The 18,174-nt window shown below is 42.9% G+C and overlaps 1 protein-coding gene across 6 annotated transcripts in view; it reads right to left on the bottom strand.

Annotated features, from left to right (window-relative positions):
* CTNNBL1 (catenin beta like 1) overlaps nt 1-18,174 on the bottom strand; it is a 175,189-nt gene that overhangs the window by 50,996 nt on the left and 106,019 nt on the right. For all 6 annotated transcript variants that reach the window (XR_014831781.1, XR_014831784.1, XR_014831782.1 and 3 more), the window contains 1 exon segment: nt 10,550-10,731. Coding sequence is in view for 2 of the 6 variants with exons in the window: in NM_001444303.1 (NP_001431232.1) it covers nt 10,550-10,731 (182 nt within the window). In the remaining 4 variants the exon portion in view is untranslated.

Below are 18,174 nucleotides of genomic sequence, written 5' to 3'. Positions count from 1 at the left end.
AACCAAAAAGGGGGGAACAAAGTGTGGCAGGGCAAAATGTTTGGAAATGACTTCATGCAGTACTGGGGGCAGGACTACTGATTACCTACAAGAAACTTAAAGCAGTTTAAATTAGGCCCACTCGTACTGAGCAACTTTATAATTAAAAGAAGAGGAATTAGAAGAGCACTGCATATGAGTCAATTTTCAGAAGCCATGGAAAAATCTTAGCTTAAAATCCTAGTAAGACCATGTTCGAGCTATGTCTTCAGAACACGGCAACTTTTTTATGCCTCAGTATTCTTACCTGTAAAATGTAGGCAATAACTCACAGGGCACAGGGTTGTTGAGGATTAGGTGAAATGACATAATGAATGTTTTTACCTGACAGGTTTTTGCCTATCAGTACCCAACAAAGCCCCCAAATGGTAACATTAGGAAGCATGTCACAGTAAAGATTACATGTTGAATCACAATAAACCAGGTTATTATAAACCAGGTTTAGCAAACCAGTTAATTTTGCCTAGCCCCTAAGATACTTCCTCATTTTGGCAGCACCTAATGCTAAAGAAATAACCTAAAAAGGTTTGGCTATTTCTTGACTGATGCTTCTGCATTCCTGGTACTCGCTTTTACTTCTATAAAGGAGATACACTGCATACTAAACTATTTCTATAAAATTTAATCAAGATTATAAATGAAAACTAACAGAGACATATTGACAAAATAATAAATGTACCAGTGGAAAATTCTACATCCAAAATAAGAATTCAGCTAATGCTGCCACCAAAGAACTAAGTTTCCACCTGGCAAAATGAGAAGCTCAAAGGAAAAACCGGAGTGATAAATGTTTCTCCATCCTTTCCACCCAGGCCTTCGCTATCAAGATTAGCTAAAATAGTCAAAATAACTAAAATTAGTACTATACCTACGACCCTTAAAAATTTGGGGGGAATTCTCTTTTCTACTACAACATAGTAAAATAACTATAACAACAGCAATAACTATTAACATTAATGAATGCTTACTATGTGCCAGGTACTGCCCTAAGCATTGTACATACATTAACTCTGTCAATCCTCACAACAGCTCCGCAGGGTCCTTCAAGGTCTGGCTTCTGCTTAACTGATCTAATCATCTGTGCCATGCTCTTCTCACCAAGGGCAGTGCCAGACTGGTCTCAGAGGGTACTCGTGGCAAGCTTAACAAAAACACAGATCCACCAGCATTATGCAGATTGGTGGATTCACAAACTCTGAGAACATGGTCCAGAAGACTACATTTTAAACAAGATTCCAGATGATTCTGAGCAGCTCACTGCGGTCTGCCCCCCCCTCCACCTTTTACTTTATACATGCTTTTTTTTCACTTGACATTCTTTCACCTAAGGTCTGGCTCAAGAGCCGCATTTCTAAGGTGGAGCTATTTCTCCCACCGCCCAGGTTAGACTAGGAGCCCCTGCTCCACGCCCACACCGCCTCTCACACTCTCCTCTACCATTTACCTTGTACTATAAAGACAGGTTTCTCTGTCTCCCTAGCAGGATTTGCCTTCCATCTACGACACCAAGCCTGGCACAAAGAAGGGGCTAGCGTATTCATTCTAATAAAAGACTGAATGAAGCCTGCTTGATCTACTTTTAGGGCTCTTATTCATAGCAACAGACCATCTGCAAGAGCATCAAACTGGCATCTTATTCAAGATGTGATGAATTTTGACATGACCAGCACATCCGGGATTGCAACTGAGGGTCCAGATTAGGAGGATGACCCATGATAAACAGTGGCTGACCCAGCTCTTCTTATGACCACACATGGACTCCTGATCTACAACTGGGCTTCCCACCCACAAAAGCCAAGGAGTTTGCACCCTAAAAACTGAGAGCAGTAAAGGATGACTATTTTTGAAAGGAAGCTGATATACAGTAACTTGTTTTTGTTTTTTTAGGGCCTCGGGCACATGGAAGTTTCCAGGCTAGAGGTCAAATTGGAGCTGCAGCTACTGCCCTGCACCACAGCCACAGCAACTCGAGATTTGAGCCACGTCTGCAACCTACACTATACCTCACGGCAACACCAGATCCTTAACTCACTAAGTGAGGCCAGGGATCAAACCCACATCCTCATGGATACTAGTTGGGTTTGTGGGCTGAGCCACAATGGGAAACCGTACAGTAACTATTTCAATTTTTTTCTTGGGCCATGGCGTGCAGTGGCTTGATGTGGGACCCAGTTGCAGACCCCGAACTGCAGCAGTAACAGCGCCAAGTCCTAACCATGAGACTACCAACTCCCTATTTTACCATTTTTAAAAATAGGAGACTATGTTAGAATGCTCATGATCATTATTCTTTACAACAACTTGAGAACAGTTTTATGAGGCTTGTTGATTGAAGAGGAATTCAAGGTCCAGAAAGAGTAACTTGCCTAAGGCCACCAGCTAGTTTGGGAGCAGAGCTGGGATCTGAAATCAGGTTTGTCTCTCACAAAGACAAGCCTCCTTCCCCTACTCTGACACCAGTGAGAAGACCACTGGCTGGTGAAGAACGCTTCTTAGAAGAAGCGTTAGACGCAGACCTAGGCTCAAATTCTCCTTTTGTCACTCACTTACTAAAAGGTATTTGGTAACTAACAAACTCTCTGAGACTCATCTGCAAAAATATGATAGAAGTGCCTAATTTATTAAGTATGCACACCTGTAAAGCCCTGAGTATATTAGTAGATGCCCAATAAAATGTGAGCCAGGCATTATTAAACTGTGTTCCACCTCTTTCCACAAGAGAAGAGCAGTGATAGCAAATACACCCTCAGTGGCCAATGACTATGCTGTGCTCTACTTGGGAAAGGCCTGGGGGTTAATCCTTAACATGACTGGAACCAGTTAGCAAACCAGATGTGCAACACTCAAAATCATCCCCTCAAGCTCAATGAAAGGAAGGAACCCTCTGAACAAACACATTGCTTATTTCAGCATCCTTACATTTTGTCATCTGTGGTCAGGGATGAGACAATCAGCTAAAGGGAGAGAAGAGAAACTGATCCAGAAGTGCTTCAGTTATAAGGTTTTCAGATAGCAACAAAAAACAACAGCCAGACGTTTCCATCTCTTTTTAACATAAAGTGCCTGTTAGTACATGGCTTAATATTACTCAAAATTAAATACCACTTACTCTTGACTTGCTCATTGTTCTGAGCACTATAACCAACTCTTTGGGATTTTCAAGCTTGGGCTTATGAGATATCGGTTTACGTGATAGGGAGTAGTGAAGACCTGGGGCCCCCTAGTATGTCCTCTGTGGGGGAGGTTTTTGTCTCACATTCCACGTAGGACTAGCATGTTTATGGTCCACCCCTACAAATGGCGGCTTCATGGAGGAACAGGATTTCTTCTGGTGGTACTTTTAAAACTGCCAACAAAGTAGAAGGAAGAGGAACACAAATGGGAAACCTCAATGGGACCTAATCAAACTAACAAGCTTTTGCATAGCAAAGGAAACCAGAGAAAACCCCAAAAGACAACCTAATGAATGGGAGAAAATCATTTCAAACAATGTACCTGACAAGGGCTTAATCTCTAAAATATACAAACAACTTATACAACTCAACAGCAAAAAAGCCAACAACCCAATGGAAAAAATGGGCAAAAGACCTGAATAGACATTTCTCCAAAGAAGATATACAGATGACTAACAAGCACATGAAAAAATGCTCAACATCACCAATTATTAGAGAAATGCAAATCAAAACTACTATGAGGTAGTCAGAATGGCCATCATTAATAAGTCCACAAAGAACAAATGCTGGAGTGGAGAGGATGTGGAGAAAAGGGAATCCTCCTACACTGTTGGTGGGAACGTAAACTGGTACAACCACTATGGAAAACAGTATGAAGGCACCTCAGAAAACTAAATATAGAACCACCATATGACCACCAATCCCACTCTTGAGCATATATTCAGACAAAACTTTCCTTGAAAAAGACACATGCACCTGTATGTTTACTGTAGCACTATTCTATTCGCAATAGCCAAGACATGGAAACAACCTAACTGTCCATTGACAGATGAATGAGATGAAGTATAAATACACAATGGAATACTACTCAGCCATAAAAAGAACAAAATAATGCCATTTGCAGCAACATGGATGGAACTAGAGACTCTCACACTAAGAGAAGTAAGTCAGAAAGAGAAAGAAACACCATATGATATCACATATCTGGAATCTAATATATGGCACAAATGAACCTATCCACAGAAAGAAACTCAGGGACTTGGAGAACAGACTTGTGGTTGCCAACAAGGAGGGGGAGGGTGTGGGATGGACTGGGAATCTGGGGTTAACAGATGTAAACTATTGCATTGGAATGGATAAGCAATAAGATCCTGCTTCCCAGTGTACAGCACTGGGAACCATATCTAGTCACTTGTGATGGCGCATGGTGGAGGATAACGTGAGAAAAAGAATGCGTGTGTGTGTGTGTGTGTGTGTGTGTGTGTGTGTATGACTGGGTCACTTTGCTGTACAGTAGAAAACTGACAGAATACTGTAAACCAACTATAATGGAAAAATAAAAATCATTATTAAAAAAACAGGAAAAGGAGTTCCTGTCGTGGCGCAGTGGTTAACGAATCCGACTAGGAACCATGAGGTTGCGGGTTCGGTCCCTGCCCTTGCTCACTGGGTTAACGATCCGGCGTTGCCGTGAGCTGTGGTGTAGGTTGCAGAGGCGGCTCGGATCCCGCGTTGCTGTGGCTCTGGCGTCGGCCGGTGGCTACAGCTCCGATTCAACCCCTAGCCTGGGAACCTCCATATGCCGCGGGAGCGGCCCAAGAAATAGCAACAACAACAACAAAAGACAAAAGACAAAAAATAAAAATAAAATAAAATAAAATAAAAAATAAAAAAACAGGAAAAAAGGGAAACCTATCTTCATCATACCTCTAATATTAGTGAAGCACACGCTGTGCTAAGCACTTGATTTATATTACTTCATCTAATCCTCACATAGCAACCTTATAAGGTAGATTCCAGTATGCTCCTGATTTTACAGTTGGGCAAACACAGGCTCAGAGAAGTTAGGTGACTTTCCCAAAGTTGTACAATTAGCAAATGGCAGGACCAAGACAGCAACCCAAGTCTTATCCTGTGCCTGTGGGTTAATTAGAGTTAAGCATGGTGTTAATTTCTGCCTTGGGTGGCGGAGTAGAGGCTGGTGCCATTTACCAGGACAGGAAGTGCAGAAGAGACCTGGGTGATGAAGGCAATGGATATGATATGGTTTTGAATGAGCTGAGTTTGAGTAGCTAGTGCAGTTGCCTTCTGGTTAATTAGCTACACTGGTTAGAGCTTGGGAGAGAGACAGGGCTGAAGATTTGGGAATCAGTGACAAAGAGATAGTGGTTAAGGCTGCAGGTAGCAGATGAGATCAAAGAGAGTATATGGAATAAGACAAACAAACAAAACAAAACTGGGCGAAGGCACCACCAATCCACACAAAAATAAATGCCTGAGAGACAGGGTGAGGCAAGGGATCCGGAGATGAAATGCCAGGAAAGAACAGCTCCCCCCAAGGACAGGCATTTGATTTTGTTCCTGTCACACATAGGTCTGTTCAATTTTACTGAACACAGTAGGAGCCCCAATAAAAGCCCCAAATGATGCCATGTCATAACCACAGCCCACCAGGGACACATTAAAAATGTTTATTTTCAGGAGTTCCCGTCGTGGCTCTGATTAACGAATCCGACTAGGAACCAGGAGGTTTTGGGTTCCATCCCTGGCCTTGCTCAGTGGGTTAAGGATCCGGCGTTGCCGTGAGCTGTGGTGTAGGTTGCAGATGCGGCTTGGATCCCGCATTGCTGTGGCTCTGGTGCAGGCCGTGGTTATGGCTCCGATTAGACTCCTAGCCTGGGAACCTCCATATGCTGTGGGAGTGGCCCAAGAAATGGCAAAAAAGACAAAAAAAAAGAGTTCCCATCGTGGCTCAATGGTTAATGAATCCAACTAGGAACCATGAGGTTGTGGGTTCGATCCCTGGCCTTGCTCAGTGGGTTAAGGATCCGGCGTTGCCGTGAGCTGTGGTGTAGGTCGCAGATGTGGCTTGGATCCCACGTTGCTGTGGTTGTGGTGTAGGCTGGTGGCTATGGCTCTGATTGGACCCTTAGCCTGGGAACTTCCATATGCCATGGGTGTGGCCCAAGAAAATGGCAAAAAAAAAAAAGTTTATTTTCATGCTTCTTTTGGTTAAATTCCCTTCTTTTCTGCAGGGAAGGTTTTCGGATTTCCCTCTTCCAACCCTGGCAGGTGGTAGGAGCTCTGGTCTGCAATTCCTCACTATTAAGAGTCCAAGAAGCACCAGGCAACTGCACGCCTCCTGACTTGAGTTCACCGGACTCACCTCCAATTCCTTGCCAACAATGTAAAAGTATTCTTTAAAGCAGTGACCTGTTATCAACTGCTGTCACTGTTGATGAGGTAAAATACGAGCATATGCCTAGCATGCACACCACACACCCACACACTGCTCGGTAGCTCACCCCCTTAAAGCTCATAATAGCCTCCAGGGGAACCATGTTAAAACAGCACAATTAACTAGAACTGCTATAAATTCAATAACTCACCTACCTAATGAAGCAATACAAGGAAAATTGGACCTATTTTAATAAGAATTTTTAAAAGAGACAAGAAGTAAAGGTCAAATGCCATTTCTGGATCCCAGCTCTTTTTCTCTTCCCTTCTATTCTGAAGTAGTTAATTCCAAGGAGACAAAATATACTGTGCTATTCTTTATAAAACCAAGGAGGCGGCCAATCATGCTATTGCACCCAAGGGCAATTTTTTTTTTCTTTCTAACCCATCCCCCAAGCTAAGTGCCTCCAGGATCTATTTCTGAAGGTTTTATTATGCAAACCAGAATGGATTTCAATTACAATAATTCTTTTTCTCCTCCATTCCAACTCACAAAAGAAGAACTAAATTACCAGCAATTCTAGGCTAGAAGGGTGGTTTTTGCTTCTTCCCTCCCCTCTAGAATCAGTTAAATCTAGAGCATCTCTTCTCGCTCCCCATTTGCTGGCTTTGGGAACACAGTTGTTTGTATGCCACCCCACTATTTAGCATATCATGACCCCTGACATTCCGGTCAAGATGAGTTTGTCCATTCTCATGTGACTATCATACAGCAATTAGACTGCAGGCCAGTCTGACCAAGGCCAGGGTGGGCAAAACTGGAGTCAGATTTCATAGAGGAGAAAACTTAAACCACCTACTCCATTCTGGGCTCTGTGCTACATTTATGTGTCAGCTCACCTGACCTCACAACCACCTGATGTGGCACATCTAGTCTTTTACAGAAGGGGCAAGTAAGGCTCAGAGAGTTTAGGAATCAATCCAGGATCACACAGTTGACAAGCAGTGGATCCATCTGTACTGCATGAGGCTGTACTGCTACCACAGCAGTTTGGGGGAGGTCCTGAGAGGCGACAGGGGCTGAGACTGGACCAGGATGAACTTCACACTGATAGGGGACAAGCCCCTGAGTTTGACAAGACAGGGAAGAGTGCAGGTCAGCCCTTCAGAGCCCTCTGGACTGACAAGCTGATTCCCAGCCCAGTGTGCTTTACTAGGAGTTGCTGGATTACCAAAAGGAGCTTGTCCTAGGATGGCCTCACCTATAAGGAAGTTCTGTCTATAACATGATTCTTAAGAGACAGGGAGGGGTTTTGCCATAATTTTGAAGCTCATGAGACAAAGAAAAATTGAAGGCTAGAGATCCACTTGTTTTGGCTTCCAGACAAGCTGGGTGAAAGACCACTGACCCCAGGCTTATGACCATCAACCACCAACTGTACTGACTCAACCATGTGGGGCTCTGGGGTGAGCCCCAAATCTCTGTTTGTCTTTTAGGGAAGTGGTTGTTCAGTCATGCAGTCAGTAAACATATACTGTGCATCTACCCCATGCCAAGCATGGGGCTAGGCCCTGGAACCTGCAGGTGATAGGGCCATGTCATTGGTTCCATAATCTTAAGGGCTAGGCCTGGGTCCAAGAATCCATTTAACAGGAGGCTCTATTCTAGCCTAGGAACTTATGCTATGCCTCCTTGAGAAAGTGACATCAAAACTAAGGACTTGAATGATGACTTAAAGGTAGCCAGGCAGACAGGTCAGAGAAAATTGTTACAGATGCAGGCAAGAGCCTGGTGGAAACCTGAGGCTAGATGTCTTTGCAAATACTCCTGATGGTCTGGGGCTATGTGGCTCTGGCTAACCCCACAGACCTGGTCCGCTTGCTTCAGGAAGGTCAGCTCACAGAGAGTCACCCAGGAGATAAGACAAAGAAATCCTGCACAATGTGCCCCTGCTCTGCCCTGCTCCACTCTCACCTACTACTCACAGCCAGGAGCAGCAGGAGCTAGAAGGGGTAGGAATCCGGCCAGGGCTGTGTTTTCCTCTTGGGGTTCACTTCTCTCGGGGTGCTGGTGTATTCAGGATGCAGAGCTCCTCCCATCCTCACCAGCCATTAGGGTCCAAACACGCCTTCCAGGAGCTGTCTTACCAAGCCATTGCCCTCACTAATACAATGTTATCGAATTCCTAACACGGGCACTCTAAAGCAAATGTACTGTTACCAGCATGCCACCGGGCACGTTTTTTCAGAAGGAAAACAGCTGCTCACCGAATCTGTCACTTCTCTTCTCAGCACCATGCACACAGAGCAAGAGCCTGCTAAATCAGGGCTGTTTTCTTTCACTTTCTTCAAGCATGCCCAAGATGTAGCAGCAAGCCTCTCGACAGAACCCAGCAGCTCAGCCACACAGTTCTGGAGGAGTTTCCTGGATTATAGGACAAAACCATGACAACTGAGGCCTGTGCCTCAGGATCTTAAGGTACGGATATCACAGCTTCTAGCTCACTGGTCTAGTTTCTGCATTTTACAGACTGGGAAGGAAAACGTAGTCTAGAGAAGTTAAGCAAAGGGTCTAAAGTCACACAGCTAGGTGGCTATAAAACCACAGCTTGGTTCTCTTCTCACCTGATTTTCTTTGTCCAAAAAAACAAGGATACCTGTGCTATACCAAACACTTGTGATAGAACATGATGGAAGATAATATGAGAAAAAGTATATGTACACGTATGACTGGGTCACCTTGCTGTATGTCAGAAATTGACAGAATAGTGTAAAACAACCATAATAAAAAATAAATAAAATAAAAAACAAGGACACCACCATTTACTTCATGGCTTGTGAGGCCCAAATCAGATAGCACATAATTGTAGCCGTGCTAGGAGTAGGCCAGGTTTTCAATGAATGGTGACCATCTCCAAAATTTTATCTACCAGATAGATTGCTAAGATCACCTTTTCCCTCTCCCATAGTCTCATTCTGCTGAGTTTCCATTGAGGAAAGAACAAAGACCAACAGTGGAGTTAACATGTCCACAGTTGGTGTTTGGTCAGTATCCAATTTGAGGTGAATTGAATTCTATGTGTGCTCAGATCTCCAGTCCATAATTCTCCCCCTGACAGACTTTCTGCTTCTCTGGAGAGGTGATTTGATCAGAGGAGATATCACTGGAGGTGACTGCTGAAGATATGTCACATCACCTTCCCTTTAGCCACTGCAAGTCGGAAGAGATGAAGCCAAGTCAATCTGAGGTGAGAGAGGAACTCTCAAACTTTTGTCTAGGAGGGTAAGGAATGCAAAAGATCCTGCAGATCTATGCTGTTCCACCAATTACTGGTGGGAAAAACCAGCCAAACCAAGGGATAGATGTTAACTTCTGACAAGACAACCAAAGTAGCCAGCCAATCAGCCCAGGTTCTCCTCTTTCACACAAGACTTCCTCAGCCCTCTCTCTGCCCCCTCCCCACACTTTAACCACCCAACCATGTAAATTCCCCAGTGCAAGAGTCTGTTAGCCTCCAGCAGAACTGCCAATGCTCATAAATCTTGGGCTTTCCCGACTGAGCTGTGGCTATTTACTGGGGGGGAGGGCTGCACCAGGCCACTGGACAATAGCAGGAAGAGTGGGGCCTCGCAGTATCCACTCTGCTCACTGCCCTGCAATTCATGGCATTTTGCTGGGAGGGTGCACCATCAGGGGAGAGAAACATAAAAAGGGGAACCTGGGCTGTAAATAGTTTATTTCGGCAATTCCTGATGTTGGCTGAATCATACTTTAATACAGAAATACATGAAAGCACTACTCTGGAGGTGACATGTGTTGCCACCTCATTACTCTTTTCAAAAGGGTCTTCCATCAGAGAGACACCTCGCTACAAATTATAGTGAAGAAAACAAAACCTTCACGCACAGACTTATTAACAGGCCAGAAGGGGATGGAACCGCTAGGATTCAAACAAGCAGAGAACCAGGGCAACAAAGGCCATCAGTGATCGGGAGTCTCTGGGTTACACAGAAAATAAGAAGACGAAAAAGAAAAAAGTAGCACTCTTCTGCGTCAGAGTCGACGCCTCAGCTGCACAACAGAGCTTTTCAAAGTAGCCCTCACTTTCCCCACTTCTCCTAATGCACCTAAATTAGGCTGCCTTCTCCCGTGAACTTACCTTCATGCTCCTTCTCAGTGGTTCCCACTTTCTTGATCTTCCTGGGAGACTTCATAAAAAGGGGAAAGATGGTTCTTAAGCCAAGAATGTCAACAAACTTATGGCAGTTGTCCGTGCCCTCAGGTCCAATCATGGCATGGTCCAGCACCTTCAGGGCACTGCTCCGGGAAATCTTCTTTTCTCTGGGAAGAAAAAAAGGTTTTACATAAAGCATCTCACTGGTATGTTAGTGTTGTTTAAAAAAAAAAAAAAAGTGTATTTACTGCAGTACTTACTATAATGGAAAAAAGAAAAATAAAAACAAAACAATTTAAATGTCCACCAGTGAGAAAATTACAATAGTATATCTACAAGGAATAGTACACACCTATCAACAACTAGCAGCGAGTGTAACAGGATGAACAAATTCTTATAGTCAGAATGGTAACCTCAAAAGATAATACCCAAAATTCCATATAAAGCATTACCTCAATTATGTAAAAATATGCATTAAGAGAGACTGAGAAGACGTAACATGTTACTTCAAGGTGGTAGGATTTTCGATCACCTAGTATTCCTTTTTCTTTCTTTTTAACAGCTCTGTCAAGCTGTACAATTCACATCCCATAAAATTCACCCACTTAAAATGTAAGAATATTCACAGGTATGTGCCCTAGCCAATGACAGGATATTTTCATAACCCTGTCAAGAAATCCTCTACCCACAAGCCATCGCCTGTCTACCTTCCTCCTCCCGTCCCAGCCCTAAACAACCACCGATCTGCTTTCTGTCTCTGCCTACTCTGGACATTTCAAGTAAATAGCATCATACCATATACAGTCTTTTGTGACTGGCTTCTTTCACCTAGTGTAATGTTTTCAAGTTTCATTCATGTTGTAGCATAAATCAGTCGTTCATTCTTCTCTAAGCTTGAATAATAGTCCACTGTGTGGATATGTCCCACTTTTCTACCCATTCATCCATTGAGAGACATTTGGGGTGTTTTTACCTTTTGGCTATTATGAATAATGCTGCTATACATATTCATGTACACATTTTCGTGTGGATGTATGTTTTCATTTCTCTTGGGTATATGCATACCTAGGAGTGAAACTGCTAGGATATTTGGTACTCTATGGTTTTTGCTTTTTTTTTTTTTTTTTGTCTTTTTGCCATTTCTTGGGCCGCTCCTGCACATAGAGGTTCCCAGGCTAGGGGTTGAATCGGAGCTGCAGCTGCCAGCCTACACCAGAGCCATAGCAATGCGGGATCTGAGCCGCGTCTGCGACCTACACCACAGCTCATGGCAATGCCGGATCCTTAACCCACTGAGCAAGGTCAGGGATCGAACCCGCAATCTCATGGTTCCTAATCAGGTTTGTTAACCACTGAGCCACGATGGGAACTCTGTTACTCTATGTTTAAACCTTTTGAGGAACCATCAGACTTTTCCAGTGTGGCTGTTCCATTTTAAATTCCCACCAGTAGCATGTAAGTGTTTTGATTTTTCCATATCCTTACCAATAACTTATCGTCTGAATTTTTGGTTCTAGCTATCATACTGGGTGTGAAATGGTATCTCCTGGTTTTGATTTGCATTTTCCTGACAACTAACAATGTCAAGCATCTTTTCATGTATTTATTGGCCATTTGTATATCCTCTTTGGAGATATGTCTATTCAGATCCTTTGCGTTTTTTTTAGGGCTGCACCTGCAGCATATGGAAGTCCCCAGGCTAGGGATAGAATCAGAGCTACAGCTGCTGGTCTACACCACAGCCACAGCAATGCAGGATCTGAGCCACATCTGCAACCTACATACACCACAGCTCACAGCAAAATTGGATCCCAGACCCTCTGTGGGAGGCCAGGGATCAAACCTGCATCCTCAAGGATACTAGTTGGGTTCATAACCCACTGAGCCACAAGGGGAACTCTCCTTTGTCCATTTTTAAGTTAGCTTAACTCTTTATTATTGAGTTGTAAGAATTCTTTATTCTAGATACACGTCCCTTAGATAAATGATTTGCACATGTTTTCTTCCACTCTAGGCTGTATCTTTTTTTTTTTTTTTTTGTCTTTTTGTCTTTTTGTTGTTGTTGTTGCTATTTCTTGGGCCGCTCCCGCGGCATATGGAGGTTCCCAGGCTAGGGGTTGAATCGGAGCTGTAGCCACCGGCCTACACCAGAGCCACAGCAACGCAGGATCCGAGCCGCGTCTGCAACCTACACCACAGCTCACGGCAACGCCGGATCGTTAACCCACTGAGCAAGGGCAGGGACCGAACCCGCAACCTCATGGTTCCTAGTCGGATTCGTTAACCACTGCGCCACGACGGGAACTCCTCTAGGCCGTATCTTTTCACTTGCTTGACAGTGCCCTCTGAAACACAAAACTTTCTATTAGTCTCTTCTGTTTGTGCTTTTGCCTGAGAAACCATTGCCAAACTCAATGTCACGAAGATTTACACCTACGTTTTTTTCTAAGAGTTGAATGGTTTTAGTTCTTACATTTAGACCTTTAATTCATTGTGAGTTAATTTTTGTATGTGGTGTGAGGTAAGGGTCTAACTTCATCCATTTGCATGTGTCCATCCAACTGTCCTAGTACCATTTGTTGAAGAGACTATTCTTTTCCCATTTAATGGTCTTGGTTTCTTGCTGAAAATCAGCTGACCATAGATATACATGGTTATGGATTCTCAATTGTATCCCATTAATTTATGTCACTACCACATTGTTTTCATTACCATTGCATTGTAGTAAGCTTTTTGTTTTATGGGCTTTTTTTTTTTTTTGCTTTTTAGGGCTGCACTCGCAGCATATGGAAGTTCCCAGGCTAGGGGTCCAATCGGAGCTATAGCTGCTGGCCTACGCCAGAGCCACAGCCACAGTGGATCCGAGCTTCGTCTGCAACCCACACCACAGCTCACGGCAACATCAGATCCTTAACCCACTGAGGGAGGCCAGGGATCAAACCTGCAACCTCATGGTTCCTAGTCAGATTCGTTTCCACTGCACCACAATGGGATCTCTGCATTGTAGTAAGTTTTAAAATCGGGACTTCTACATTGTTCTTTGTCAAGACTATTTGGCTATTCTAAGTCCCTTGCAATTCCACATGAATTTTTGGATCAGCTTGTCAATTTCTGCAATGAAGCTAGCTGTAATTCTCATAGGAATTGTGTTAAATCTGTTGATCACTTTGAGGAGTAATGCTATCTTAACAAACTATTTTCTCATCTATGAATATGGGATGGTTTTTTCCCATTCATTAGATCTTCTTTAATTTCTTTCAACAATGTTTTGTAGTTTCAGAGTAAAAGTTTAACATTTCTTTTGTGAAATTTATTCCTAGGTATTTTTCTTTATGGTGGGTGTGAATGAAATTGTTTTCTTGGATTCATTTTTGCATTGTTCATTGCAAGTGTAAAGAAATACGACAGATTTTTGCATATGAATCTTAGATCTTGCAACCTTGCTGAGCTCATTAGTTCTCATAGTTTTTGGTGGACTCCCTAGAATTTTCTAAAAACAAGATCATATCATTTGCAAATAGAGATAGTTTTACTTCTTCCTCTCCAATCTGGTTGCCTTTTATTCCACTTCACTGCCTAATTGCCCTGGTTATACCTCTCATACAATGCTGAATAGAAGTGGTGAAGGTGAACCTTCTTGTCTTATTGCTCATCTTAGGGGGAAAACACCCAGTCTTTCACAATTAAATATAATGTTAGCTGTGAATCTTTTGAAGATACTCTATATTAAAGGTTAAAGAAGTTCCCTTCTATTCCTAGTTTAAGTATTTTTATCATAAAAAGGGGTTGGATTTTATCAATGCCTTTTCTGCATCTTATTCCTTTTTCTACTTTTCAGTGGTTTTTGTTTTTGTTTTTGTTTTTTTTTTTTTTGTCTTTTTGCCATTTCTTGGGCCACTCCTGCACATGGAGGTTCCCAGGCTAGGGGTCGAATCGGAGCTGTAGCTGCCAGCCTACGCCAGAGTCACAGCAACGCGGGATCTGAGCCACATCTGCAACCTACACCGCAGCTCACGGCAATGCCGGATCCTTAATGCATTGAGCAAGGGCAGGGATTGAACCCGCAACCTCATGTTTCCTAGTCGGATTCGTTAACCACTGCGCCACGACAGGAACTCCCTGTTTTTCTTTTTTTCACAATGAACATGTAGTACTTTTTAAAATTAGAAAAAATTAACTATTTTCAAGAAAAAAATAAAGGTGATTTCCCCTTCAAGTCATAAAATAATCCTGCCACTAGCTACTCCTCTTATAAATACTTCTCTAAGGAATATAATTTTCTATAAAGTTACATTGTTTTAACACTACATGGGGTAGAGAGGAACAAATCAGTCATTTCATATCTTAGTGTAGCTGGTAAATTAACCAAGCCAATATTCAATGTTTACTGAGCACTTACTCAGAATTGTGGTAGATACAAGAGAAAAACAAAAATTAAGACATGGCTTCTGCTTTCAAGAACATTGAAACCTAGTAGTAAATGTCTTGGAAACAAAGCAATGTGAAGTAAGGACTGGAGAGGATAGTTTAGGTTAGGTTATTAAGAATAGCCTCTTTAGGGGTAACATTTGTATTGAGATCTGAGTAATGAAAATGAATTGGTCATACACATTGTAGGGGCAGAAGGAAGTGAGAGTACAAAGGCCCCAAGGTAGAAATGAGCCGGCATGGCCAAAGAACAGTAGGCTGGCATGTTCAAAGCATACCAAAGAGCAGTGTTCCTAGCTCAGATCAGAGAGGGAAACATGGGCTATATCAGAGGCCATGCCACCTGGTCTTACTGTAAGATACAATAAGGCTTCCAATTAAAAAACTGATTCTAAGAGTGGCGAAGATACAATCCAGCATGTTGGTTCTGAGACCTCTATGTGTTGGTTGCTTTAAAGAGAGACAAGGAGATTATATGTATTTTGGGGAATATGAGAAAAGACAGACACATATGTAATATTTGAAAGGATTAAGATGGCTGAGTGTGGGCTACCCATTAGTAAAGCCAAGAGAGTCCATCAGCTTAAGAGGAAAGATTTTTAAAGATTTTTTAAAATTATTATTATTGTTACTATTATTTTGTCTTTTTAGGGCCACACCCATGGCACATGGAGATTCCCAGGCTAGGGGTCAAATCAGAGCTGTAGCCACCAGCCTATGCCAGAGCCACAGCAATGCAGGAACCCAGCCATGTCTGCAACCTACACCACAGCTCACTGCAACACCGGATCCTTAACCCACTGAGCAAGGCCAGGGAACGAACCCATGTCCTCATGGATGCTAGTTGGGTTTGTTAACCACTGAGCCATGACGGAAACACCTTAAATTATTATTGTTAAGAATTCAGACAATTTAATTGTATTTTAGGGTGTCAAGAAGCCAATGGGAATGAGGAAATGGAAGATAGAGGGGAGAATTAATAGATGGAGCAAGGTAAATGGTCAGGCAAAAGGAGAAGCAAGTCTGATCAAAAAAGTGGTAATAACATAACCCAAAGCCTTTCATCCAATTTCTTTCCTGAAAGCCAAAGAAGAGGAATTAGAAATAATATCCCTTTGGATAGTTTTTTATAGAGGAAATGCTATTAAAATGCTTTTAAAATGTCAATGACGGCAAAAGATGCTATCGTGGGTCAGAATAGCCAGCCAGGATTGGGTTCCAACTAGAGAAGGAAAGGGGAGTAGATAAAAAGCTTGCTGACAGTGCCCTTGGGGACTGACGACCCTGGTTTACCTGAGATAGTTCCATTTTTAGCACTGCAAGTACTGCATCCTGGGAAACCCCTCAGTCCTGGGCAAACCGAGATAGCTGGTCATCCTACTACGTGCCAACCTCAAAAGATCAAGGATTATTGTGAATATTCCTACCTTTAGTCCCCTTGCTGTGGGACTAATCGAAACAATCCACAGATACTCACAAATGACATTCAACCCAATGACTGAGTTTAAATAAAAGAAAGGGGGAAAAAAAAGTGACTACTAAGCATGTGCCTCCATGCAGCAGGCACTGCACTAGTTACTAGGAATTGTGAGCTCCCCGTCTTCAACCAATTTAAGAACAGGTAAATAAAAATAATTTCAAAAGCCCAGAGCAACGGAAATTAAGTCCAAGGAGGTGAGAGGTAGAGATAATTAACTCTACCCAGGAGAAATGAGTGAAGGTGTCAAGTGAGATGACATCTGAACTGAGTCTGAAGAATGAGTATTTGCCGGGCAGAGAAGGCGGCAGTGGTGGGCCAGCCGCACGCGCAAAGGTTTAGGAGGTCTGTAAGAACCTGCCACCTGGGGGGACTATGAGTGAAGGGGGTGGAAGGTGACAGAAGGGAGGTGAGCAGGGACAGGTCATGACAGGCCCTGGATGTGCTGCCGGGGAACCTGGCTCCATGCTGTAGATGTTGAGAAGCCATGAAGTGTTTAAGAAGAGAAAGGCACTACATAGACAGATTTTAGAAAGCTTAATCTGGCAGGAGTGCGAGAAAGGGAGCAACAGAGCTTAGGGTCAGGGAGCGTATTTAAGAGAATAAGACAAAAGCATAGAGTTCTGACTCCTGGAGTGGTAAAAAGGCCTTGTTTGTGAGATATGAAATCTTAAGTATCAGGAGCAGGGTAAACAAATGTCTAAATTCAACAGAATGGGGTTTTTTGCACCAAGATGAAATTCTAAAAAGGAAACTAGACAAATAATATATTTGTTTTCACTGCAGCTGATCTTTAGCATCCTGTTCTACAAGCTTAAATTTACAAAGGTTATGACTAGGGCGGATAATCATGTGAGAAGAAATTAGGAAATGGAGATACAATATCCTTGGTGTGTAGCCACTCAGAAAAAGTCCTCTTGAAATGAATGACGGTCATGTAACAGGGCACCTTCAGTTACTGTTCAGCATACACTCAAACCATTTCAGGTATAACACAGAACTGTTTGAAATACTGAAGGTAAAGGACCCTGGTTTAGCCAAGTCACTCTCTTTTTTCCTCTGCCTAAGCAAATTCAACAAACAAAAGATTTTAAAAGTAAAACCCTTCTTCGGGTAGGCAGTGTGAGACACGTTTAAAGGGGGCAGTAATTGCATATTGATCACCATTTAGGCAAGCTGCATGGAGGTGAACTTTGGAATATTCATTGGGCTCAAGTTCAGGCTTTTAGCAATCAATAGCTGTTTGGCCTGACTTTCTTGGGTTGACTTTATTTGAAATATTTATTCTACTTGAGGACAAGTAGTTTATCTTAGTCTTGGCTGGGTACATCAGGTTGTCGATCATGCCAGGGCCAAATTGAACGCCAGCCTCCACAAAATGGGTGGTTGTGGGAAATGACTGAGAGTCACGAAATGCTCCCTCCTCTGCCAAAGTGAACTTTTTATTTCTTTTACCTCCGGCCGTGCCCATGGCATGGAGAAGCTCCTGGGCCAGGAAGTGAACCCATACCACAGTTCTGACCTGAGCCACAGCAGTGACAATGCCAGATCCTTAATCCACTGTGCCACAAGGGAGCTCCTGAACCTTCTGATGAGGAGGAAGGGTGAGGAGAGGGAAGTTTCCATTGAGGTTTTCATTAGCTTATTCTTTATTATACAAAAACTGCTGTAACGAACATGCTTTTGGAGTATAATTTTTTTTTGG

Source organism: Sus scrofa, chromosome 17, assembly GCF_054392235.1.
Source record: "Sus scrofa isolate SSC_HxYL_T2T_F1_AM1 chromosome 17, Sscrofa_HxYL_maternal_Yorkshire_Landrace_v2.0, whole genome shotgun sequence".
NCBI classification, from domain to species: Eukaryota; Metazoa; Chordata; class Mammalia; order Artiodactyla; family Suidae; genus Sus; species Sus scrofa.
This window is presented reverse-complemented; position numbering and strand designations above follow the sequence as displayed.